The sequence below is a fragment of the Danio aesculapii genome, chromosome 18 (assembly GCF_903798145.1).
Source record: "Danio aesculapii chromosome 18, fDanAes4.1, whole genome shotgun sequence".
In the NCBI taxonomy this organism is placed as follows: domain Eukaryota; kingdom Metazoa; phylum Chordata; class Actinopteri; order Cypriniformes; family Danionidae; genus Danio; species Danio aesculapii.
The window spans coordinates 6,285,890-6,311,611 of NC_079452.1; the positions used below are offsets into that span (position 1 = coordinate 6,285,890).

At 34.9% G+C, this 25,722-nt stretch overlaps 1 protein-coding gene across 4 annotated transcripts in view; it reads left to right on the plus strand.

Moving 5' to 3' along the window:
* ppfibp2a (PPFIA binding protein 2a) overlaps window positions 1-13,409 on the plus strand; it is a 42,177-nt gene extending 28,768 nt beyond the window's left edge. For 3 of the 4 annotated variants that reach the window (XM_056478075.1, XM_056478074.1, XM_056478076.1), the window contains 13 exons: window positions 145-212; window positions 304-346; window positions 527-568; window positions 767-893; window positions 6,860-6,992; window positions 7,086-7,205; window positions 7,778-7,925; window positions 9,552-9,663; window positions 9,901-9,989; window positions 10,084-10,206; window positions 12,221-12,346; window positions 12,783-12,971; window positions 13,054-13,409. In XM_056478075.1, coding sequence (XP_056334050.1) covers window positions 145-212; window positions 304-346; window positions 527-568; window positions 767-893; window positions 6,860-6,992; window positions 7,086-7,205; window positions 7,778-7,925; window positions 9,552-9,663; window positions 9,901-9,989; window positions 10,084-10,206; window positions 12,221-12,346; window positions 12,783-12,971; window positions 13,054-13,257 — 1,524 coding nt within the window. In that variant the 3' untranslated portion in view covers window positions 13,258-13,409. The remainder of the gene's footprint in view (window positions 1-144; window positions 213-303; window positions 347-526; window positions 569-766; window positions 894-6,859; window positions 6,993-7,085; window positions 7,206-7,777; window positions 7,926-9,551; window positions 9,664-9,900; window positions 9,990-10,083; window positions 10,207-12,220; window positions 12,347-12,782; window positions 12,972-13,053) is intronic. The other variant, XM_056478077.1, reaches the window with a different exon arrangement.
* The last annotated feature ends 12,313 nt before the right edge of the window (window positions 13,410-25,722 follow it).

Consider the following 25,722-nt stretch of genomic DNA (forward strand, 5'->3'; position numbering starts at 1 on the left):
GGTTAGTCAGATATGCTTTTATCTACCCTCTGTTTTGTTTTTGTGCATTATTATATTAGCTTTTTGTGATATAAGGCATGTGTTTGTCTTGTATTGCTGCTGTAATAAAAAAATATATATATTCTTCTTTTTTTTCTGACACAGCTGACCTTCAGCAGCTCATCTCCTATACTATTTTCTTCAGTTTCTTCTCAGAAAGATACAAACTCCAGGTAAAAGAATCTTACATACAAACAACCTCATTTCAGACAGGAAAAATTCACATATACTGTATTTATTTATTTATTTTTTATTTTTCCACAGGGCTCTCAGTATAGAAGACTTTAATGTCAGTTCAACTCCAAAGGTTTGACCATACAACCAATATCATTTATTTAAAGTTGTTTATCTGTTGACATTAAAGAAAATAAATAAATAAAAAAAACATACAAATAAATAAAATATTTCTGGTTTGTGTCTGGTGGATTACAGAGAGCTTCACTCCATTTGATCCACTCCATTCTCTGATTCACTCTATTTCTTTTAGGCTTTAAATGGAAAACTGGTAGAGCCTGTTATGTCAGAGGAGGTACTTAAATTACCGTCTTAATAAGTTATCAATCTGTCATCATTACATTTACCTTTAATCTTACAGTTCAATTAAAGAATTGTGTACAGATTGTATCCTGTCCATGTTGTTGCTGGCAGTGGTTCAGTTCTGATACTATTATAAGAGATCTCAGCAGCCGGTTTTACTCCTCACCTCACTTCTTACCCATTTTCTTAGACTGGACCAGCTGATAACAGACATCAGACGCTCCCAGCAGTGACTCACCCAGAGAAGAGAGAGAGTGAGACGAGTGACACATCAGGCCAGAAGACTCCAGAGAATAAAGATGAAGACATCAACCTTAGTATGTGATTTATTCAAAGTATCTCAGACTGTTTTGAAGTCACTGCTGCTGGTTTTAAGGCTTTGGGGTTTTATGTTTTAATAGTTAGGTGTTCAGGCGTGAAGCACTTGACCCATATTGTAATTGTTTGGATTAGTATAATTTTAATTATTCTGCCATAAAAATAGGCAGCTCAAACAGGCTAAACTAAAAAACCTAGAGACTTGAAACTCAACTTAGACTTTTGTAGTAAAACCATACATAAAACTAGTATGGTGTTTTTCAACTTATGGAGAGAGATTCCTAAATCTGAATATCAATAAATAGTGGGGTTAAAGTAATCTTTGATTGAGGGTGGATGGAGGCACCAAAACATTAAAAGTTGGCAGAGCCATTTTTCTCTAACGCTGACTCTAACACTATATCGTAAAAACATTTGACGCGGTACTGAAAAGAATAAAAATAAAAGCCAAATTTTAATTCCATGTAAATTTTTTATTTGCCCAATAATTATAACAATAATTTGTCCTAACATGCAAAGTTTTTATTTTAGAAACAATAACAACAACATAAACTACTATGACAATGATCACATTAGATGCTCATCATGTGCTTTATTATGTGTCAAATGTTCCCAACGTGAGTTTGAATATCATACTAAAGGAGCCAGTAGATTGTTTACCTCAGATCTTGACAATAAAAATAACTAGCATACATACTGTAGTTTAAACATGAACATTGGAACTGTGATGCAGTGAAAACCAACAACATCAGACACTCAGCATGTACTTTTATTGTTAATAAAGTTTAATATTTATTCATTAGATTATAAACATGTCAGTTTGGTTGAGAGTAGTTTCTGTCATGCTGTTTTTTGGTGCAGACAACCAAGTTACCAAAAACAACTGTTTCAAAGTCATAATTCCAGGTCAACTGAAATTTTGCATGCCATGCCTTTGTCTAAGAAGCAATCCATGTCTAAGAGTGTATATATCGAAAAACCAACTACACTACAACTACACTACACTACACAACCAACTACACTTGAAAACAAAAGTTTTCTGGTTTGGTAATCTATATGAAATGAATGTGACATGTTCAATGAATGTACAGTTCATCCCATCAAACATACATCACATGACAGCAATGTAAGATTGGGTTAATTATACCACAGCGGTTCGAACTGTAGTTCTGCCAAATGACTAAAAAGTTATCAGTATTGGTGGTAAAAAACTGTACATTCTAGTCAAACAATTCTTCTGCAATCTTATATCAGTATTAATAGCTATAAATGTGGGAGAGCGTTGATATTATGTGATTGTATTGTATTGCAATATGGAACAGTTACGTGTTGATGTTAAATCAAAAGTAATTCAAAAATACTTGAAAATGAAATTATTTAATGACAATAATTCTGTATGGTTACAACTGAATTAATTATAAAATAACTGTATAAAATGATAAAATATGGAATGATAAAGCATATGATATAAATTGTACCCAGCTTAAATGTATAATTAAAGTTACCAGAGGTAGAAGGAGAGACACAGGGGGAGGGAGAGAGAGACAAAGAGAGCAGGCCCAGAAGTTAGCCTGATTACAGTAGAGTCAGAGATGATTCAGAAGAGGAGAGGAGCAGAGGAGGAAAGCAGACCAGGAAAGACAGGCCAGGAAAAGAAAGAGCCAGAGCAGCGTTTTACCACCTATTTTGTATCTTTCTTGACCATGTGACTAAAGCCCAAATGTTGAGACATTCAAACTGACCAATCAACATGTGACCACATCGTAAAACCCCCAAAGTCCACACGCCAGGCCCTGATCTTATCAGTATCTGCCTTTGGAGTCAGTATGGACCTTCTTGAGTCAAAAATACATGTTTTGTCATGTAAACAAACGCATATAATAATTTAGCCTTTTACAGCAACTACACAAATGGCCACAAACTTTTAAACAAAGAGTCGCTGTTATTTTCTGGAGAAGATTCCCCATCAAGACCAAATTATGAATTACAGTGCGATCAGACGAGGCATTTTTCAGAGCATGATAATGTGGAGAACTGCCATAAGTGAGGTTGATGTCATGATCTCATTCATTTCGAGTGTGCATGTGCATTAGCTTGGAAACCTGAACAAATGCAAATTTAGTTTGATTCGAACGTTTAGAAATTAAACTTATGGGATAGTTGGTGTTTTTTTTATTGGTGATTCCAAATATGTAATGTAATTGTAAGCTTGGCAAACAGTTTCGGAGAATTTGATGTTTCCCCACTCAGACAGATTGCCTGAGCATACTGCCTGAGAGGCGTTTCAAAGATGGCGACCAAGTAAAATGACTTGCCTTAAAGGGACTTTGCTTTTAATCTGTACGAATAAAATCATGGTCCTGTTGCTGTTGGAAGTTGTATAGAATCTGGTTCTCAGTTCCCATCCCTGCTTCTTTGTATATGATGGTTTGGTTTCTCTGGGCATGTAGTATGTAGTAAGTCAATTTTAGTAGCTCCCCTCCCATCTCTTGTGTGTGTGTGTTTTAATTGAACTAAGTAAAACCACTTCTACCATTCCTTGCCTTTGATGGGCTCTAATGAAAGGGTCTCTAGCCATAGCCAGAGCAACTTTCGTATGGTCCCCACCTGTTCAGGACCCACCCTGTGTCTGAAGCTTGACTGAGGGGAGGCAAATCACTGCCAGATGGGCAAACAAACTTTGACAGGCAGGGAAACTGGAGACTGGACCGTGAAAACCTGTTCCGTTAGTCTTTGCTCCATTAGCAGAGCTGCGTTCAGTTCATTTATACAAATCTCTAACAATGAGCTAATTGTGCTGAAGATTAAAATACTGCACACAGAGTCCTTTGTCTTTACAGTAAATGTGTAATTGCATGTGGATTTGTCAAATTGCAGCTAAAATTAAAACAATGTAATACCACTGAATGCCACAATCAAGAGATCTGTTTGTTTTTTCTGGAATCTCTCTCCATTCCTCCATGCAATTGCTTCCTTTCGTTTAGAAAATTTTAAAATACACTTTGACTGTATTTCAGGGAATAATGCTATGTTATGAAGTTATGTTTAGCTATGGACCATATAGCATTTCATGAATCTATTACTTACAGCCATATAGCCATGCAGTTCTGCAAATGATGAATAATGGATTAGAAGTACTACTACTTTTTAATTTTTGTTTTTGCTACTCTTTTACATTACATCACCTTAGAATTATATGGTTCTATCTGACATTTTTGTCAAAATTTAGTTATTCACATATCCCTATTAAAAATGACAACTTATTAGGTTGTTTACATTTTAAGACTTTTCATTTAAAAAACAAAAGAGGTTTTATCTAAAAAAGTCAAACTCTAGCTTGGCTCTATAAGCTTCTTTCTGTGAGCCAATCAGCATTTCTAATGCACGCACAAGGACCAATCAGGATCAGCTTTCATTGTCATTTTGCCAGACTGCTCCATTGACAGCAGGAAAGACCAGAAAGACAAAACCATACAAAATCAGAAGCAACAAAATAATGCCACACCACACAATATTGAGCAGAAACCTGAAATTGAAAAGATGTGTGTAAGTGGGATGATTTAGAAGCATTTTTTTTATTGAGATGAAATGTTCAATTTCACATTGTTGAAAAAGAAACAGTCATTAAAATAACTAAAATATTAAATGTGAAGTATTTTTATTTGTGTATACATAGTCAGTGAAACATTTTCAGTGTTTATAAAACTCATTTGCTCATTGTCTGTTTTCTTTTTAAGTCTTTAAATTTGATATTAAGCCTTGAAGGGCAAATACTTTATTTAATTCAATAAATAAAATTCAATAATTCATATAAAGCATACAATTTTATAAATCGTAACAAATTAATTACATAAAATTAACAGCTGCACTGGATAAAATATTTAGCACAGCCTTGTATGATTAATCTGAACAAGTAAAAAATATTAATCCTTAAACATTAAATAAATTTATAGAAAGCAAAAAAATTACTTTCTCAAGCATCAACATATTGTTACAACACCTTTATGTATATTTTTATATTTATATATATTTTTTTAATCTATTTATTTATTTTTTTATTGTATTTCTTGAAAAATAGTGCTTCAATTAATGATCTGCCAGATAGAGCCTTAATTCCAAGTGGAAAATGACTTTTAGAATTAGAAGGTTCTATTTGCATTTACCGTGTTTTTTTTTTTTTTTTTGTTTTGTTTTTTTTTTTTGTTTTTTTAACTCCAGTTTGCAAATGTAAGATAATTTTGATAATTTAAATTTAGAGTACATTTAGGGTCTCTGTTATGTTAATGTATGAAAGAGAACTGTTACACTCATATTGTTTGCTATATTGAATGCAAAAACTTTGAAGCTCAATATCTCAAAATCATTTAGAACGCACATAGAACCTTAAAATTCCATGGTGATAATATGTTATTATGAGCACTTCTGCGAAATTTGGTATGGATAAAGTTAACAAAAATCACCAACCTGATTTCACCAAGTAAGACATGTTCCTGGATCAACATTCCTATCAGCCAATCAGAATTAAAGGATGCGTTTATGTTAAGTTTAGACTTATGGTTAGGTTAATGCAGTTCTAAATGATTGTTATGCAGCTATTATTGTCCTCTGATTTTGGCAATAATTTACAGTAATGGTTAGGTTTAGGGCACGGGCTCCAACTGTGTTCCTGGAGATCTACCTTCCTGCAGACTCAGTTGCAACCCATATCAAACACACCTGCCTGTAATTATTGAGTGCTGTTCAGGTTCTAGTTAATTGGTTCAGGTGTATTTGATCAGGGTAGAAGGTAAACTCTGCAGGAATGTAGATCTCCAGGAACAGGCTTGAGCACCCCTGGTTTAGGGGTGAGCGAATAGGTATACATTTTCGAAAAAAAAATTAACATAGATGTTCCAGCAAACAATTGTGTGCTTAATGCATGTTTAATAGACATCTAAACATAGACAGCTTGGCATAAACAACGCTAAACTTGGGCTGTCAGTGAAATCTAAGAATAGCCCAAAATTAGACCAGTCGTCAAATAGACAGATGAGACAAATGTGTAGTCATTCATACTCAATAATTTGTTTATTTGATGATTAGTCTAGTTTTGGCCTATTTTTAGATGCCTATTAGATTTTCACTGACAGCCCAAATTTAGCCTTGTTTAGACATCTATTAGACATCTTTTAAAAGCAAAAAAAAAAAAAAAAATGCTTGCTGGGAAATAAGGTAAATTACAATAATAGCAATAAAGAATAATTCACCAACAAATATGTAATATATCTATAACTATTTAATCAATGTAGATAAATAACTCTACCTCAAGCCAAATGTAGAGCTCAAATAAATGTCATTTCTACACAATTCAACATTTTAGACATTCTGTTGACTATCGATCAGCAAATTTCCCACTTCATGTGTAATATCAGTCTGCGAAATGTTAATAGACCACTTGCTTATTGTCTATTTACTACTTTTAATGCTTCACCACCCAACATTCTACTGGTTATAAGTAACTTTGCAATTATGTCTGAGCGTATACTATCCCTAACCTAATAGTTTACCAATACTTTTCTAACACTCTAATGAAGGCAATAGTTTACATCAGTGGTTTCAAACCATGTTCCTGGAGATCTATAAATCTATAAAAAATAAATAAAATAAATATGCTGTGGTAAACAACGTCATGCTGTGAGAAGAAAGAACTTAGAGATAAGAGAAAGCTAGTCCCAAGTGGAGATGATGATTAATTAGAAAACACATGAAAATAAAACATGTCAAAACATACTCTCAGAAACTAAGAACAATATAAAGGAACTCAGAATATAATAAAGAATGCAAAGAAACAGCCAACAATGGACTAGCATTTACTAAACATGCTGACCCTGGAGTCTAAGATTTACACTTACAAAATACACTTTGTTGCTTAGTAATGCTTACTGACACTCTCTCGCTTTTCATCACCCTATTTTGTTTTCTGAAGGGATTACAGAAAAAATGAAGGACACAACCAATTCTGATCTTTCTTCAGTATCATCTGGAGCTGAATCAGGTCAGCAGTCTCCTGTCTCGCAAGAAAATGTCAAAAACACCAGCATACGCAAATTGTGGGGAAAGTGAGTTTGTTTATGAACAATGCAGATTTGACATTACAGCAGAAAAAAACACAATTAACCCATCTCTGCCTTATCTCTCATTTCCACAAAAAGAATGAAGAGGACAGGTGTGCTGTCAGATGACTTGGAGCCCACTCAGTTTAAGAGAGGGGGGTTCAGGGCTACAGCTGGACCTCGGCTAACACGAACACCTGATTCTGGACGCTCATCTCGGTAGATTTCCTTTCCTGAATTAACATGATCAGAGCTATTTATGTAATGATAAGTGAAATTTCATAAACTAATTTCGAGAGGGGCACATGATATGATTGAGCACGACTGGCTGCTCATCTGTAATCAGTAATAATCCAATCAGAGTGGTCCAAGCTTACTATAAATGGATCGTTTTCTCCCTACTGCTCTATCTTCGTTTTGGAAGAATCCCCCCTTCCACCCTATCTCCTCCTTTTCCTCCCTTTTCTAAGGGGGAGCTCTTGAGACCTACCTGATCTTGAATCCCCTTACATGCTATTGACCGGGCGGGATCCCCCCCTTTTGGAAGAATCCCCCCTTCCACCCCATCTCCTCCTTTTCCTCCCTTTTCTAAGGGGGAGCTCTTGAGACCTACCTGATCTTGAATCCCCTTACATGCTATTGACCGGGCGGGAGCCTTGGGCTCAAGTACATCCGAGCTCAGGGTTCTCTCCCAGGACAGCATGCCAAACCTGCTATAAACGCTAATCATATCTAAGTGGGAACTCTTGAAATAACTGTTATTGCTGTAATTGTTTTCTTGTCTTAATCAGTTCACAAACACCCTTCCCTAAGTGGACAACAGAGCAAGTGTGTGGCTGGCTGGAGGACTGTGGTTTGGGTCAGTATGTCAGTTTGGCCCGTCAGTGGGTGGATAGTGGACAAACCCTCCTCTCTGCAACTCCACAGGAGCTTGAGAAGGTTTATTTTCATTAGTATCGTATTGTATTTTTAAACCATAGTTTGTCTTGTGTGCTATTTATTAACCAACCACAAAAATGAAGTACATAGTGACAATTGTTACCACAGAATAAAACCTGACAGACTTATTGGGTGTTGTATATGAGTAAAGGGTTTTATTAGGTATTAACAACTGCCTGGATGGACTTTGTCCCACTTATTACATGGCTACCTGCCTCAAAACATAAACATTAGACTCAAAACATTGTTCTGAGCTGTAATAATTTATTAATTTTTAGTTAAAAGCAAAGCTTACTGAGACAAAAATGGCTGAAATGAGCATACATTAACCTTCATACAGTATCATTCAGTCACAAGATGGCATCAAAAAACAATGGCATGAGTAGTCTTATCCTCAGATGTCACACCAAGCACCATCCATGGGCCTGTGGCTAAACGTCTGATCCATATGACACACTTTCATAGAAACAGTTTAGCAGATCCTTGGTTCTCCCGTTTGGTTTAAAAATAGAAGATTTCTAGGAGTCAAGTGTAAAGCAATATTAAAGAGTTCTCCTGTAAATAAGTTTGCTCAAATTAAATAAGCTACAAGGTTCATCTCAGTCTGCTTCTACATATATTAATAGAATTTTAAGAAAAACGATTTTAAAACAGTGGCATTTTCTAGTTATTACAATCAAAACCTCATCCTGTCTAACATTCCATGAGCAAATTATAGCATTGTATTTCAATGTTATTCTAGACGTATTTCAGTGAAAAACTGGTACATTCTGTTTACTGACAAAGTAGTAAGCCCAAGATGCTTGCATTTTTAGTTTTCTCTAACTTATTTTAGCAGTCAGCATCAAGTGTCATATATCATTTTAAACAGGAGAAGCTAAAGTTTCAATCTTTATCCTTAAAATTTTTAATTTTACATTTTTATTGCTAAAAAGATAAATTTTACAGAATTTTAAGAAAACGACTAAAAAATGTAGCATTTTTCACAGCTAACACAAACAAAATCTTGTGAAGTTTGCTTTTGTTTCTTCAGAAAGTTAGTTATGCGAGGATGTTTTATACAGTACATCCAACATGCATTTTGTCTACATCCAACATTTCCTAAGCAGGTTATAGCAATTTATTTCAATGTTATTTTAAGCCGTTTTTCAGTGGGGGAAAAAAACTGCATTTTATTTACTGACTACATAAAAGCCCAAAAGTTCTGTAAATGAACTAAACAGAAAGATTATTACAAATTAACAGAACAATAAAGCAAGTTTGACTTTTTACAAATAATATATTTTCAGTTACCTTAAATGCAATGGATTTTGAAGGATAACAGCAAAAAATAGGCAAAAAACATTCTCACAATTTTCTCAGGTTTTTAATTGGAAATAGAGAGCAGACAATCATAATTGAAATTGGCATATCTACAAAAACATTTAGGGTATAAATTTGAATAGGATATAAGTTTAAAGCAACAAATCTTTTCTTTTCATTTTCATATCAAAATCTCAATGTTGAAATTTTGGTCACTGTGACTCTTTTTCCTGGATCCAGTCACATGTAATATACAGTGCACAATAAAGTCTTTCTAAAGCATTATTAGTACTTATAATGTATCTTGTGCTCTGTTTTGAATAGGAGATTTGTGTTAAACATCCTCTGCACAGAAAGAAATTGCAACTGGCTCTGAGAGCATTCAGTAACAAGACAATGGAGAAATCTTCTGAACTGGATCATATCTGGGTCACACGTATGTACTAATATTAATATTTTGAATTTAATGAAGCTGAACTGCTATCCTCTGTGGAGTTGCACTACAGCTGAATTACAACTTGCGCCATCAATAACAGCTTGGAATACAGTAAAAAAAAATATATGTTTTGCTTAAACTGCATGTTCAAAAATGAAGTTTCATCTGTTTCTGTTGGCCATTTCAAATAAATGCATGTGTTCTGCCAATATATTTCCACATCCCTATTTGCTATAGGTTGGCTTGATGACATTGGTTTACCACAGTACAAAGATCAGTTTTATGAAAGTAAGGTTGATGGGCGCATGCTACAGTACCTAACAGTGGTAAGATGAAGTAAATTTTACCCGTGTGTAACAACGTTTTCATCCAGCTGAACATAAGTTTATAAAATGTTAAAACTATGTGCTTTTCTCTCAGAATGACCTCTTGTTTATGAAAGTAACCAGTCAACTCCATCATCTGAGCATTAAATGTGCAATCCATGTCCTCCATGTTAACAAGTTTAACCCAAACTGCTTGAGACGGAGGCCAGGGGATGAGGTAAGAAATTGCAGTTTTACATGCTATAAACATACAGACATGCAGAATTGCGTGCTATAAATGTTTATATAATAGAGCTTCTGTTAACCATTTGATCACTGTAAAATATGTGCCTATTGTAAATTGACAGAAAATTAAGTTGCATATTCACAGATTTAATTTGGGGAAATTTATTATCCCAAACATTTTAATAAAAAGCTATTAAATTTATTCCATTTATTTCATGTTAGTCCATTAAAAATATAATTTATTTTGTATTATGACTAACACTGCTTAAATGCTTCATAATTTGTACATGAAGTAATCACAAATGGACAGACACAATATGATAAGGAAAGAATCTTAGTAAGTGAAATGAGAGGTGATCAAAACTACAACACGTGACTTTCATCCACAAAGCCATACAAATACAAGGGCACATTAAATCTCTCAATATTTCACAAGAGAATGATTCAACTCCACAATTAGCATTTGCCATATTTACCTATTACAAACCAATGTGCTTTTAATTGTGTCAGATGCCTATTGAGGGATAACATGTTTTATTGAGATTTGCTTGACATCGTTATGGTAATGCACACTTGACCCCTGAATTAATTAATCTCTGAATGTCTTAATGATTGCCTGATTAAATTATGAAGCTGAGTTGTATTAGCTTTTTCTTTATTAGTTTTGTTCACCGTTTTTTTTTTTTTTTTTTTACTTTTAAGTTTTTTTTTTTTTTTTCAACTGCTTACATTTTCAAAACAATGTCACCTTTTCTACACACAATTCCCAAAACTGCACACGCAAAAGGCAAAATGCCTCACAGTTCCTTCAAAATGTAACTCTTCATTCAAAATGCCATAAACACATGTCAGAATGAAGCAATGACATCAAATGGCAAACACTTATTTCATAATATAACACTTTTGGATATGGCATGTCAACAATGTTGTTCTAAATATAAAAATCTTTGCTCCTTCATAGGCATATATGTCTACATTTCAATACAAATGTTCTGCAGTGACAGTAATCTGCTTAGAGTAATATGTACACTTTTTTGGACCATAACAGCCTGGTGTCCCATCACCTTTGGCCTATAAAGCAGTGATTGGTTAGTGATCAGTTAAAAAAAAAATAGTGTTTGCACATGTGAGGTGTGTGTGTTTGATCTGGTGGATAAGTGTAGCATTTTGATTGGTTGTGTTCGGAAAAGTAAAGCAAGTAGCTTCCTGTTAGATTTTTGTGTTTTAGGTAGAGAATTGTGTGTAGTGTTTAAAAAAAAAATTTTATTCAATTGAAAACTGAGTCCAAGGCTGAGAAATAGCTCTGGTTTTGGAGATTTGAGGTGTAGTTTTGCATTTTGAGTGAAATGTTTCAGAAATCATGTGACAAGAAAAGATTTTATGTGTAAGCAGTTGAAAAAAAAACTGTAGTGACAGGTGAAAATGGTATGACCTAATAACATTCAACAATTTATGAGCATCGTGACAAGATCAGCAGTTTAAGACATGCATTTGTAAGCACAAGAACAGATATTCTCTTCTTGGAATTGTTCTATGAAAGTATCTTCAGAGAATGAAAACCAGATTATTTTAAAGAAATGGAGTTATGTTTCTTGTAATGGATAAACTTTGTTTCTTGCTCTGTTTTGTCATGATGCTCTCAAGTTTTATATGGTTTTATAATGTTTGGAAACTATGTTTTCCATTTAAAGGGATAGTTTCCCCAAAACCTTTTCTTCTGTTGAACACAAAAGACAATACCAAAAGACACAAAAGACAATACTGAAAACCAGTAACCATTGACTTCCATATTATGTGTTTTGAAGTTAATTGTTTCATATTTTAACAGAATATAAACAGAATTAAAAACAAAATACAAATAATAAAATACTTAAAAAGGTTTGAAACCACTTGAGGGGGAAGTCATAGTTAGTCAATTTACATTTTGGGGTAAAATATCTCCTTAAATGAACATTTTTGTTAGAATGCAAACTAGATTTTAAACTAGATTTAATTTTATTCTGCAGTACAAAACATCTCCTTCTGAGGTGGTGCAGTGGTCCAACCATCGTGTGATGGAGTGGTTGAGGTCGGTGGATCTGGCTGAATATGCTCCAAACCTGAGAGGCAGTGGTGTTCATGGAGGCCTGATTGTGAGTCCCAGGGTCTGCATACATATGAAGGGGCACCACACAAACTACTTTTCTCCCATAAAACAATTTATGATTCAATTAAAGATATCTAGTCAGAGTCTGATACACAATCTGTTGGCAGATTTACACTGTGTAAGTATTGTACTTTCACTTTGAAAATTGTGGCACTGAACAAAGAGGGCAAAGTGTGGATGAGTTTTCACCTTTTTTGAGTTCCAAATCTCATAAAATATATAAAGCTAGATAATATTGGATATTTACTGTAAATAAAACCAAACACTCATTGTTCTGTTTCATGAACTTATTTATATACTTAAAAATGATAAAGTAATAAAAATACAATCTTTAATTTCAACTTTTTTTTTTTTTGCAGAAGAAAGTCAAAAATATTTTGAGGTGAAAATATCTCTTTATGTTTTGTGTTTTTGTTTTTCAGATCCTAGAACCTCGTTTTCATTCGGAGACCTTGGCATTGTTGCTCAACATCCCTCCACAGAAGACTCTCCTGAGACGCCACCTGGCCACCAATTTCAACACACTGGTTGGGCTCCAGGCACAGCAGGAGAAACGAGAGTTTGCCAATGCCAGTGGGCATGCTCCCCTTACTACCACTGCGAAAGTCAGGGTATGATATTCCAAACAATATCATTGAAATCTTCTACTGTATGTATCTCTTATAAAGTGTTTTACTTTTTTTTCTGTTTTAGCCAAAGAAGCTTGGCTTTACTCACTTCAGACAGTTGAGAAAGCTCAAGATGGATGAATCAGCAGATTATATTTGCCCCATGGATACAAGGACCTCACCAGTGCTAAGTGGAACACCAAAAAAGCCTTATGCAAGCTTCAGGGGGATCAGCCCTATCCTAGCCAGAGAATCAGACAGACTGGAGCAGGTTGGGTCTAAGGGCTGATTCACTGCTTCTTTAGTTCAGCCTCTTTTAGCCACGTAATCCCACGGTTAACTCCATCAGATGTCAGCAAAAGAGTGACTTTAATCTGCTGCTTCAGAAACATCAGAATTAACATCAGTTATAGCATCTGATTATTCTGGATGAGATTGGCTCTAAAAAAAACTATATATACATATTATTATTATTATTATTATTATTATTATTATTATTATTATTTGTTTAGTGCCAATGCTGAAATTTATTCTTGAATGCTTATTTTTTGATTTTTTTTTTACATAATAAAAAAAATGTCCAATAAACAGCTTTTTCTCTAATAAGTATTCATCTCTTTGTCATTATAACAACAAATGAACAAACCTTTTGCAACATTATAATACAAATCTTATACCAAACTGAAGTGAAATAACAGTTTAGAGTTCCATCTTTAATGAATAGGAAATGGGTAATGCAATATTGACATGCTAATAGCTATCATTTAAATTACAGTTTTTTTTTTTTTTTACAGATGCTAGGACACAATTCTCAATACTTAGGTCACTTTTGAAAAACTCCCCACAATTCTCCTAACCAACTTTTAGCTTGGCAAAGAAGTTCATTTCACATTCAAAATTCACTACAACTACCAAAACACTTTATTCAGGTCTCAAATAAACTCATTCTTCCAGAACACTAGCAAAGGTTGACAGCCAATAAACACACGTTGTCACCCACAAAACAGTGACCTAAAAACACTAACAACATGTACAATTACAGTGTGTAACACACGGACACATCTCTGTTTATAACTGCAATATATATATATATATATATATATATATATATATATATATATATATATATATATATATATATATATATATATATATATATATACACATTGTTTATAACTCCAATATATGTTACTGGAATGAATCAGACATGATGCAGAATTCCGCAATATTTTATGTCAATTTTTTTTTAATTGCATGAAGTAATTCCAAAATACAAGAATTTGTAAACACACCATCCACTGATACAGATACAATAGTAATGCTAATCTGGCTGGTTAAACTGCATTTTTAGATTTTAAATATATGTTTCAATAAAATATTGCTGTTGAATTTTGCTGTCGTATTCAGTTTTGCATTATGTTATTGTTTTGAACATAAGTTTAACAGTTTTGAAAACAGTATGTAAGCATGTGCAAAATGTCCTGTATGAACAAAGATTTTTGGCAGTTGTTGTGTCCGAGTGAGAAAAGAATTCATGAAATTTAAGAGATGTAGTCATTGAATGCATTTTGTGCCAAAACAATGATAATTGATCCTCAGTTAAGCCCACAGACTTCTGTTGTGCTCACTGTGTGAGGAGTTTTGCAAAAGTGACCTAAGTATTGAGAAATGTGTCCTAGCATCTGTAAAAAAACTGCAACACAAAGTATCCAGGTTAGACATGTAAGTCAGATTCTCTGAATCTTTACCTAATAGAAGCATGCTAGCTGATTGGTTGATTGGATTGATACCACCCTTGAGACTTTGTCAACAATTCCTATAAACTTTCCTCCTTCCATACTCAAGTTGTTTTTTTATGAATTCCTTTATTCAGCTGAACCCAAAATAAGCTATTCTGAAAAAAAAAATATGTAAAAAAACAAGCAATTGACAACCATAGTAAGAACAAAATATATGATTTGTGTTTTGTTCACAACATTCTTCAGTATATATTCCATTGTGTTCAGTAAAAGAAATAATCTCAAACAGGTTTGGAACGAGTGAAAGTTGAGTAAATAATGACAGATAGTGTGTGTGTGTGTGTGTGTGTGTGTGTGTGTGTGTGTGTGTGTGTGTGTGTGTGTGTGTGTGTGTGTGAACTGTAACTTTAAATTAACTACAGTGGGAAGGCTGAAAGTAAAGGAAACAACTTGCTGCTGTGAGCCATTTTAGATTTTCATTGACTAAAATACACTCTTCAAAAGTGTGTTTTCAGGATATTGACATTGAATTCCTAATATAATCCATGTTCTACAATAAAATCTCAGTACTGACACATGAAGTTATACAGAAACAGTCAGTTGTCATAGTGGTAAAGTACATGAATGCTCTGGAGTCACAAAAGAACCAGAGCTCCATGTAAAGGTGTAAAACAAACTGAAAATGGGCACTTGGAATTAGTAAACCTTGACCAAAACCACACTTGTTCATTCCCCAAGCTTGTGTAGCCTATGGGAGGCAGTTCCACTACTCTATAGACTGCAGCTTCATTTCTCCAGTTTCCACTGAATGGTACTGTACACATTTACTGTATGTTAGTTTCCACTGTCAGGTACCAAAAAAGCAAATCGTACTGTACCACTTTTTTGGCACTTTTCCAAAAGGTACCTAGCACAACAGAATTGTACCAAAAGGTTCAAGCTAGGTTCACAGCAAAAAAAGTATTGGTTTATAGAGAATCATCACCAGTAAGGCGTACCAAGCCAAAGGAATGACTTGACAATGTAATACAATGACACTGCACACAAATGGGCCATCATCAACCTCAAACAAACCATGCCATTTTCTTGTGATAAACAGCCACATGACAAGAGGCAAGAACAGAATCTAGTGTTTGTCTGCTACTGTTGTTTACAAGGGCAAATTAAACATGTGGAAAGCATTAGTGGTGCCACTTGCTTTCCAAATGTCTGTATTTGAATTAATGTACTAGAGTTCACAAATGTTGTGATATGTAAATGACCCATATGGCTTTATTTATCCACTGCAAAGTTCTGCTGAACAACATGTCTACCAAATTGGTACCAGTAGCAGAGGAGATGCAACTCTGATCAAGGTGACCCATGCTGTACTCAACTGAACCATACCGCCCAGTGGAAACAAGGCATTAGGGCAGGGGTAGGCAATATTGGCTCAGGACAGCTCAACAAGTCATGTTAGCACCATTCAAACATAATGGGTCCTATCATACACCCGGCGCAAGACGTGTTTCTATGACGTGTTGCTATTTTCAGACCTTAAATTTCTTGTTTTCCACCACGTTTAAATAGCAAATCCATTTGTGCCACTTTGGCATAATTCCCTACAACTGACCCTAACACGAGTCTGTCACTAGTGTGCTTCTTGAGATCATTGGAGTAATGTTTATGTTTATATCTCTCACTAACTGGCCTGTCTTTTGAATTACTTTAAATAAACCACATATCACCAATGTAACCTCTCTGGTTTTCCTGAGCAAGGAGAAACAGAGAGTCCTGCATTGGAGGTAAGTCCACTTCTAAGACTATATCCTTTAGCATCTCGCTAATGCATCTCTTTAATTCAAAAGAATGCAGGTTATATGCACTAGCTGGACTCCAATACACTTGGAAACATCCATGAATTCTTCAGATCTGTCATCAAATATATCCTGGCCAAATATGTGGTATTGTCTGTAAAAGCTGCATTCTCAATGATATGGAGATAATTACACTATGAAAGAAAAATTATGATGAGGCTGGCCACACTGAAATTGGATAGTGTGTTCTGAGAAGCCACAATGATATATTTGGTAGAAATCTCCATGTTGCCAGATGGACAGTGAGACACAGCTGACACTGCAGCTAAAGCCTGTATCACAGGAGTATGATTGAGCTTCTTGAGACTATATGTACAGTGAAACCTAAAAACTGCAAGGAAGCATCAAACAAACCACTGCAGAACACCACAGAGAGCAAAGCAGCAATACAAATAATTCCCTCAGAGCAAAATGAGGACACACTGCATGCATCTACTGTAGGTTGACACACAGCACAGCTCAGTTGCTATGTTTTCATCAACATATGTGCACTTTGGAATACTGCAAAAAAAACTGCTTAACTGAAATGTCAAGATGCACATATATTTAGAAAATGTGCATGAAAAAAAAACCTTTGCGCACAACTGAGTAGGACAAAAGGTTTATTCTATAAGAAACAATTATGTATAAACTAAGATGAAAACAGATTTACCCAATACATTCCAGCATACCCATCAAGAGTCATGATTTTGTTTTATCAGATCGGTGCAGTGGAATGGCTTTAACCCTCCTATTAACCTTGGGGTCAATTTGACCCCATTCAATGTTAAATATATCCAGTTAAAGTCAGAATTATTAGCACTCCTTTGATTTTTTTTTTCTTTTTTAAATATTTCCCAAATTGTGTTTAACAGAGCAAGGAAATTTTCACAGTATGTCTGATAATATTTTTTCTTCTGGAGAAAGTGTTATTTGTTTTATTTAAGGTAAAAATTATTAGCCCCTTTAAGCAATTTTTTCGATAGTCTACAGAACAAACCATTGTTATACAATAACTTGCCTAATTACCCGCACCTGCCTAGTTAACCTAAATAACCTAGTTAAGCCTTTAAATGTCACTTTAAGCTGTATAGATTAATTACCATGTTTGTAAACATTAATAATGCGCACACAGGGAGGTGGCAGAAAAAAACAGCGAGGGAATGACATCTTATGCGGTACAGAGTTTCTTGTTGTCTTAGAAATAAGTTATATTGACTGCATATTATATATATTATTTACATAATGCTTTCAGCATATTATAACAGCTTGTCACACAGTGTTTTGGCAAAATTAACGTTGAAGTGAGCAGTGTTCATCTGACAGGTCCATTTGCGATAGCACCCTCCCAATGAATATTGGATAAGACTTAATGGCCAAGCATCCTGCCCCAAATATGCAATCTCATTAAAGCTTCAAGTGTGTTAACAAGATGTGTGATCATGTGCAAAAAATAATGTTCCATGAATACCAGATTCAAAACTATGTAGTGATAAAAACCAAGGTTCTGCCTAGACAAGGAAAAAAGATGGAGCTAACGTTATACAAGGCCTGGGTTATCATCAACAAGCAAAACTACTGCATTCTGACAGTGAACTACACCTGTACGGCAGGGTATGCGAACTTAAACAGAGGAAAAGTTTGGTTTATATTCGCACATATGGACTTTCTCCTTAATAATTCATAAAAATATTATTTGCAAACTCTAAATAGCGAAATCATATTAGCAGCCAATTACTATCAAAGAACAACATTGTTCACAGTCAAATAAACAGTGTTAATGTTGTTTTCAAGTCACACTTGCAGGTTATTTCAGACCGAATATTCAAAGTGCCGTAGTAAACAATATTGGGAGTGTGTCACAAGTTGTCACTGAATGAATGTGTGAATATTAAACCAACTTTACCTTAATAACTTGTACTTTCAGTTTATTTAACCAAATTTAACTGTTTTTTTCTGAAATCATTGCTGCAATCAAAAATGAGTAATGTGTATGATTCAGCATAGCGTGAACTTACCTGATATGAAATGGGAGCTGCAGTCTTTTTATGACTTTCTTATATTTAATATAACCCTGTGAGTAATGTGCTGTGGCATCTCTGCGATTAATGTTCAATGAGGCCTCCAGTAAAATAAGAGAATTGATTATCCATCTGTGATGAAATGCTGCCTCTATCTGGTGGAAAAATGAACATCGTTTAAACAAATGAATAAGCTAAATTGTCTCAGAAATAAACCCTTTAGAGAATTTAAGTGGCTTTATATATATATATATATATATATATATATATATATATATATATATATATATATATATATATATATATATATATATATATATATATATATATATATAAATATCAGTATCCATGTATGTGAAAATCTAGTGTAAATTATTCTGTCTGTTAAAAAAAAACAGAAATTATAGTTGTAAAAACATATCTGGCTGATTAATAATATTCTAAATGTATATGAACTTCTCAGCAAACAGTTGCAGGGAAATACTAATAAATATTTGATGAGATTTAATTTGGGATCAGGTTTTATAAATAATTACCCTGCATTTAAAAATTATGATGCTGTTTTGGTTCAGAACAGGATTGTGGATGATTGCTTTCTGCTTGGATCCTGGCCAGAGAGAAAAGACCTTTTACAGAGTGGCAGGCTGATAAACCTACATCCCAGCAGCCACTGATGAGGCAATCAATAACAAAGAGGTTCAAGAGAGTGTCATATCTCGTTTAACAAACATCTCTTTGATTACAAGCACATTTGGATATGCTTGTAATCAAGGATTGTTAAAAGAAAAGTGAAAATAAATATTCATTTTTATTCATTTTCTTACGTCCCTTGTGTAAGAAAAAGAGATAGATTACATATTATGATTTAAAGAATGAATGCTGTAATGCAATTACCTTAAGTGTTTGTTTGTGAATTCTCCATGCAAAAATAACACTGAAGCATTGAAATAAAGTTAACCAACTTCAACACTGCCAACTTTGCAAGCTTGATTGATTAATATGACGTGCTGTTAGCAAAGAAAAAAGCAAGAAAGAAAAAGAAAAAAAATAGGGTGACGCAGTGGCACAATATGTAGTGCTGTCGCCTCACAGCAAGAAAGTCGCTGGTTCGAGCCTCGGCTGGGTCAGTTGGCGTTTCTGTGTGGAGTTTGCATGTTCTCCCTGCATTCGCGTAGGTTTCCTCTGGGTGCTCCAGTTTCCCCCATAGTCCAAAGACATGTCGTACAGTTGATTTGGGTAGGCTAAATTGTACGAAATGTATGTGTGTGAATGAGTGTGTATGGATGTTTCCCAGAGATGGAGATCCTATTCATATACCTCATATGGTACTGCATACATCTCCCAAACCTGACAGGTGGACAAATCTTATTTTTATTACAACAAATATAAATATGCATGTTCTCCCTGCGTTCGCATGGAAACGGGCTAGAGTTCAGTACACAGATTAGGCAGGAACGGAATGGAATGGAATACGCTCGGCAATGACTGCTGGGCAAATCAAGACTTCGCAATGAGCGTGGATGAGAGTGTAGTTTCAATGCACTGAAATGATGAGAGGCACCTGCGCCGCAATCAGTGACAGGCAGAAGTGCTTATGGGAATTTGAGTCCGAGAGTCCGACTAGAATTTCGGTGATTGCTCCCTCTGGTGGTGCACAAGAGGGGTAGCCGCGTTCTCACTTACAAGAAAAATATAGTACACTAGTTATCTGAACTTTTAGAATATATTTAAAGACTATTCAGTTGTTGTGATGGCTTTGCCATTTCTCACATCACCAACTGCTTGAAGACGCATTAGGCTATTTATTTTCAAACATAAACATGTCGATGTGATAATCTGGATTACATTTAATGAAAATGTTCTGAATCGTTGCATAACTATTGTTTGTTTACACTTCACAGTAAGACTAGGTGATGTTTAAGAATGTATTACAATCAAAAGTAATTAATTTTCTTTTCTTTTCTTTTCTTTTCTTGCTCTTCCAGCTGCAACCCATCACTGGGAAACACCCATACACACTCATTCACACTTACACGATGGACAATTTTATCTTACCCAATTCACCTATAGCGCATGTTTTTGGACAGTGAGGAAACCCACACTAACACAGGGAGAACATGCAAACTCCACACAGAAATGCCAACTGACCCAGCCGAGGCTTTAACCAGCGACCTACTTGCTGTGAGGTGATCGTGCTACCCACTGCGCCACCGTGCAGCTAATCAAAAGTAATAATCGTTTTATTTAATGAAGTTAGTAATAAAGTTCCATGTATTTCAGTTGTATTTTTTACTTATATTTTTACTGTATTACATTATTTCATTAACAAATATATATTTGGGGATAGCACGGTGGCTCAGTGGTTAGCACTGTCGCCTTGCAGCAAGAAGGTCACTGGTTCGAGTCCTGGCTGGGCCAGTTGGCATTTCTGTGTGGAGTTTGCATGTGCTCTCCGTGTTCGTGTGGGTTTCCTCAGGGTGCTTTGGTTTCCCCCACAGTCCAAACACATGCGCTATAGGTTAATCGAATAAACCAAATTGACCATATTGTATGAGTGTGAATGACTGTGTATATTATCCCACTACTGGGTTGCGGCTCGAAGGCCACCCGCTATGTAAAACATATGCCGGAATAGTTGCTGGTTCATTCCGCTGTGGTGACCTCGAAATAAAGACTAAGCCAAAGAGAAATGAATGTAAAGTGTTAGATATGTTATACCTAATCTTTTGCAAACATTTTGCAAATTATTTTGCTTAAAAATGTAGTTTGCTTTTAAATATTTGTAAAGTGATACACACAAATGTACAACTCTTTTAGTTATTATATATTTCATATTTACCCTTTTTGAAATCCTTTTTTGGAATATGTTGGAACCACTAACGATCCACTTACATTCCATTTCCTTTTACATTCCCCCATATTGTTGTCAGTGGCATTCGTTCTTTAAAAATAATAATAAATAAATAAATAAAAATGTGTGTGTTCAATACAAAAATGCCAATCATACATGTTTCTCAAAAACAAACACAAACGTACAAGAATGCAAGTATCAATAAAGGCAAATCATGTTCTATTTTAACACTCTGTCAAGAGGTGGCGATGTTGTCCACGTGAAAGCCAGCAATTGTGGTGAGTAATAAATCAAACGAAGAGCTGGGCTGTAAACCCACTAGTCATCTGCCACAGCAGAGATATATCAGAGTAACAGAATGCATGAATTATATAAAAGCATACTATTCCCTGCCAGTGGGGTAAGCAAAATAATCTTGTTTTTCCTCATTACTTTGATTTTCATTTCAAGATTACTTCACTTATCCCATTTTGTTGGTTTCAATGAAAAACTCATAGGTTGGTTAATTTTACATATTAAGACATATTCATTCTTAAAACAAGACAATACGTTTTGCTTCTCTAGAAAATGCGTCTTGATTTAAGATTTGTTAGATATTTGAACTAAAAACAAGACAAAAAATCTAAGTAAGAACATGTTTTGCATTGTAATTAATTACTTCCAGTAAGCCCTATTTGTTTTTTTCTACTATGGATATCAATGGTTATGGAACAATCAAGGATGAGTAGGGGAGACCGGGCATCTCCCCTGTTTTAGAAGCTGTCATTTATTTCTTCTCACCATATTTAAGGCCTTGATCTCTTTTTTCAAATTTTGTTTATCCTCATAGCATCCACGTGGAATAAAAAAATTGGCATCTTAACTTCGTCTTTCTTGAAACGCAGTTGCCATTAAATGTATAGTAAATTGGACTCATTCAAAGTAGCATCGCTGCGCAAAAAACGTTATGAATATTACACTTTCGACTGTACATTGTGTTTTCTTTTTCAGTGGAAACCCAAAATTATCTGGATTTGAGGTCTTTCTTTTTCAAGACATTGACATACTGAAATTAAATCATATAAATACAGTTTTAAATTGGCTTAGGTTTGTTGGCAACATTTCACTGATGTTACTAACAAAGAGTTTTGTTGTTACAACTGACTCAGAGTTTTGTAGTCATGAATTTCCTCACCTTATACAGCTAACAGTTAAAACATTATCACCAACAACCTGCATTAAAAATATCTACACACACAGAATTGACTATTTAAATGTGATGGGTTATGTAAAGTTTAAAAAATATATATAGTTTTGAGAGGAGTATGTGATAGGATTGATTGCAGCAGACCTCTAATTTGTAATCAGCAATAATCCAATCAGATTGATTCAAGTTTACAATAAGTAGAACAAAATAGCCCTACTACTTTATCTTCATTTTGGAACAGTCTACCCCATTCTACACCATCTCCTTCTTTTCCTCCCTTTACCAGAGGGAGCTCTCGAGACCTACCTGATCTCGGACCCCCTTACAGTATATGCTTACTGACCAGGCGAGAACCCTGGGCTCATTTATATCCAAGCTCAGGGTTCTCTTGAAAAAAAAAAAAAAAAAAAAAAAAAAAAAACAGGCATTGCTATACCAAAAATAAGTGAAGTAAAAATAATACTTTCTTATATCAAATGTAGTTTTTGCCCTCTAACATCTGCTGTGTCTGCCACATAGTTCCATTTTTTTCTATGTGGAATGAGGACTAATATGATCATGTTTGAAGTGAATCAACTGATTTGTAAGTAGTTCCTGATGTAGAGATTGGAAGTGTTTCAACTGACCCCTGTTACAACTATCTCCGGTGTCCTCTAAATAATGACATCTTTTTAATTTTTAGGTGAACGGCCCTTTTAAAACTTTGTTGACTCATCTTGTACACTGATGCCTCATATTGGCCCTTATAACTTCATTCCCTGTAATAATAATAATAATTCAGTCAACCGAAACTAAAGAGTATGAAATGAAAAAGAGTAAGTGAAGGCATACACTGAGTGACTTTAGCTTGTGCTTGGTGTTTAATAATAAAACTAGCTGACAGCATGGTTATGGATGCTTTATGTCACGTGCAGTGCTTGCCTGCGCAGACATTTATAGCTAAACTTGTTCTGCAGAGATGTGGTGGGTATTCATTTGGCACACCCTCCCCATGCATTATAGGTATACTGTAGTTGCTAAGTGTACATTATTGCACCGCATTATGGCATTAAATAAGTGCACTTTATAATCAAGTCAGGACACCTTTATCTTTATGGTGCTTAATACAACAGAAATTGTTTCAAAGCAGATTTACAGATCAATAAAGGAAAGTAACAATCAGTGATGGAAAAAAGGAGGGAAAAGGGGAGTCATTAAAAGAAGAAAATCTCAATTCTGCCATAAGACAATAATATCTGGCTGTGGTCTTGCACGTGCACTCTAAGATGTGCACTCTCATGCATTCACATGCACTTTGATTTGGGAAATGTTTAATAAATAAGCATTTATTCAGTCAATTCGTATTAGCAATGAATGTACTCTGTATATGAGCATGTGTTATGGCTAGGTCCACAAGGAATCTGCACACGCAAAAGTCTGCAGATTTCCGCAGATTTTTAGCCCATCATTGAGTCTATTGTTTTACATGTGTAAATGTGTGTACATTTTTATTTATTCAGTTTTAAAAATAATTTTCAGTAATAATATTGACTAATATGAAAGTGTTCATGAGATTTATTAACGATACAGTTTGTAAAGTAAGATTTTGTGTCTTTTAGCAAATATATTATATGAGAGACTTGCTTTGTTTACCAAATAATTGGTTTAAGATGGAATTGCATTGTAAACATTAAATAAAAGTTAAAAAGTTAATATTTTTTATTTCATATATTAAGTTTTTAGTTATGCTACTCCTACAATAATTCCGCATCAATCCACAGATTTTTTTACAAAATAATCACAAGCAGAATTAGGAAAAAAGTCCGCAGATTCTGTCTGGCCCTAGTAATGGCCCATTGAATCAATGGTTCGCAGATTCATCCATTCATTCATTATTTTTTTATTTGTCTCTTTATTAATCAGGGGTCGCCACAGCGGAACGAACTGCCAACTTATCCAGCATATGTTTTACGCAGCTAATGCCCTTCCAGCTGAAACCCATCACTGGGAAATATCCATATACACTCATTCACACACATACACTACGACTACTACTACATACAAACTCCACACAGAAATGCCAACTGACCCAGCCGAGACTTGAACCAGCGACCTTCTTGCTTTGAGGCGATCAAGCTACTCTCTGCGCCACCGTGATGCCCCCTTCACAGATTCAGTCCTGCTTTATATTATTTAGCCTTAACTTTGATGTACTTGCATCAAAAAAAAAAATAATAATAATAATAAATGTGATGTTGTTATTGTGTTTATAATGTAGTGCAGAACACTTCTGCTGCTCTTGAGGTGGGATATGGGTAGGGTTAGAGATAGGTTTGGTGGTATGGGTAGGTTTAAGGATAGGTTATGGTGTAAGGCACAGGTGTTAAACTCAGTTTCTGGTAAGCTGCAGCTCCACATAGGCTCATTCTGAAAACGTAGCCCTATATACATTTCTGGAGGTCGTGAATTATGTAGCCAGAAGTACGTTTAGATGCTTTTCATCTTTAAAACAAATGCTAAGGGGCGGTATGACATTGTTCCTTTTCGCGCTAGCAGCTGACCACTTACCTCCGTATAGACAGCTTTCCTGCTGTTACCAGTTTGTCCAGTAACTTGAAATGTACATCAGCAGACTTGAGACACAGAGAGGAGTTGATAAAATGACAGGATGAGAATGTGGTAAAATATGAAAACATGTTAAAAATCAGGTGAAGACTTTTTTCTGGATTGCTTTTTGAAACTGTCTGTTAGATTTAGGGAAGTGAGTGAGCGGGTCAATTGGTGTTTTTAAAAACACTATTGGTTGGGTTTAGGGAAGAAGGAGGGTGGGTCAGTCTGTCAGTCATTGAGTCAGTTTTTGAGTTAGTCAGTCAGTTGGCAGCGGCCTCTGGTGGATGTAAGCGAGAACAGCAGGCACGAATGGCACTCGTGAGAGAATTCTGAGATTTCAAAATGCGTACAGAGGGTCTCTGGTTGATTCGCGAGAACAAAAACTGCAAAAGAACATACTTCCTGGAACATATTTGGAGCTCTCTAGAAATGTATACAGCGGTACGTTTTCAGAATGAGCCTGGGTTGCATTAAACACACCTAATCAAGCTAATTGACTGCTTTAGGCTTGTTTGATACCTACAGATAGGTGT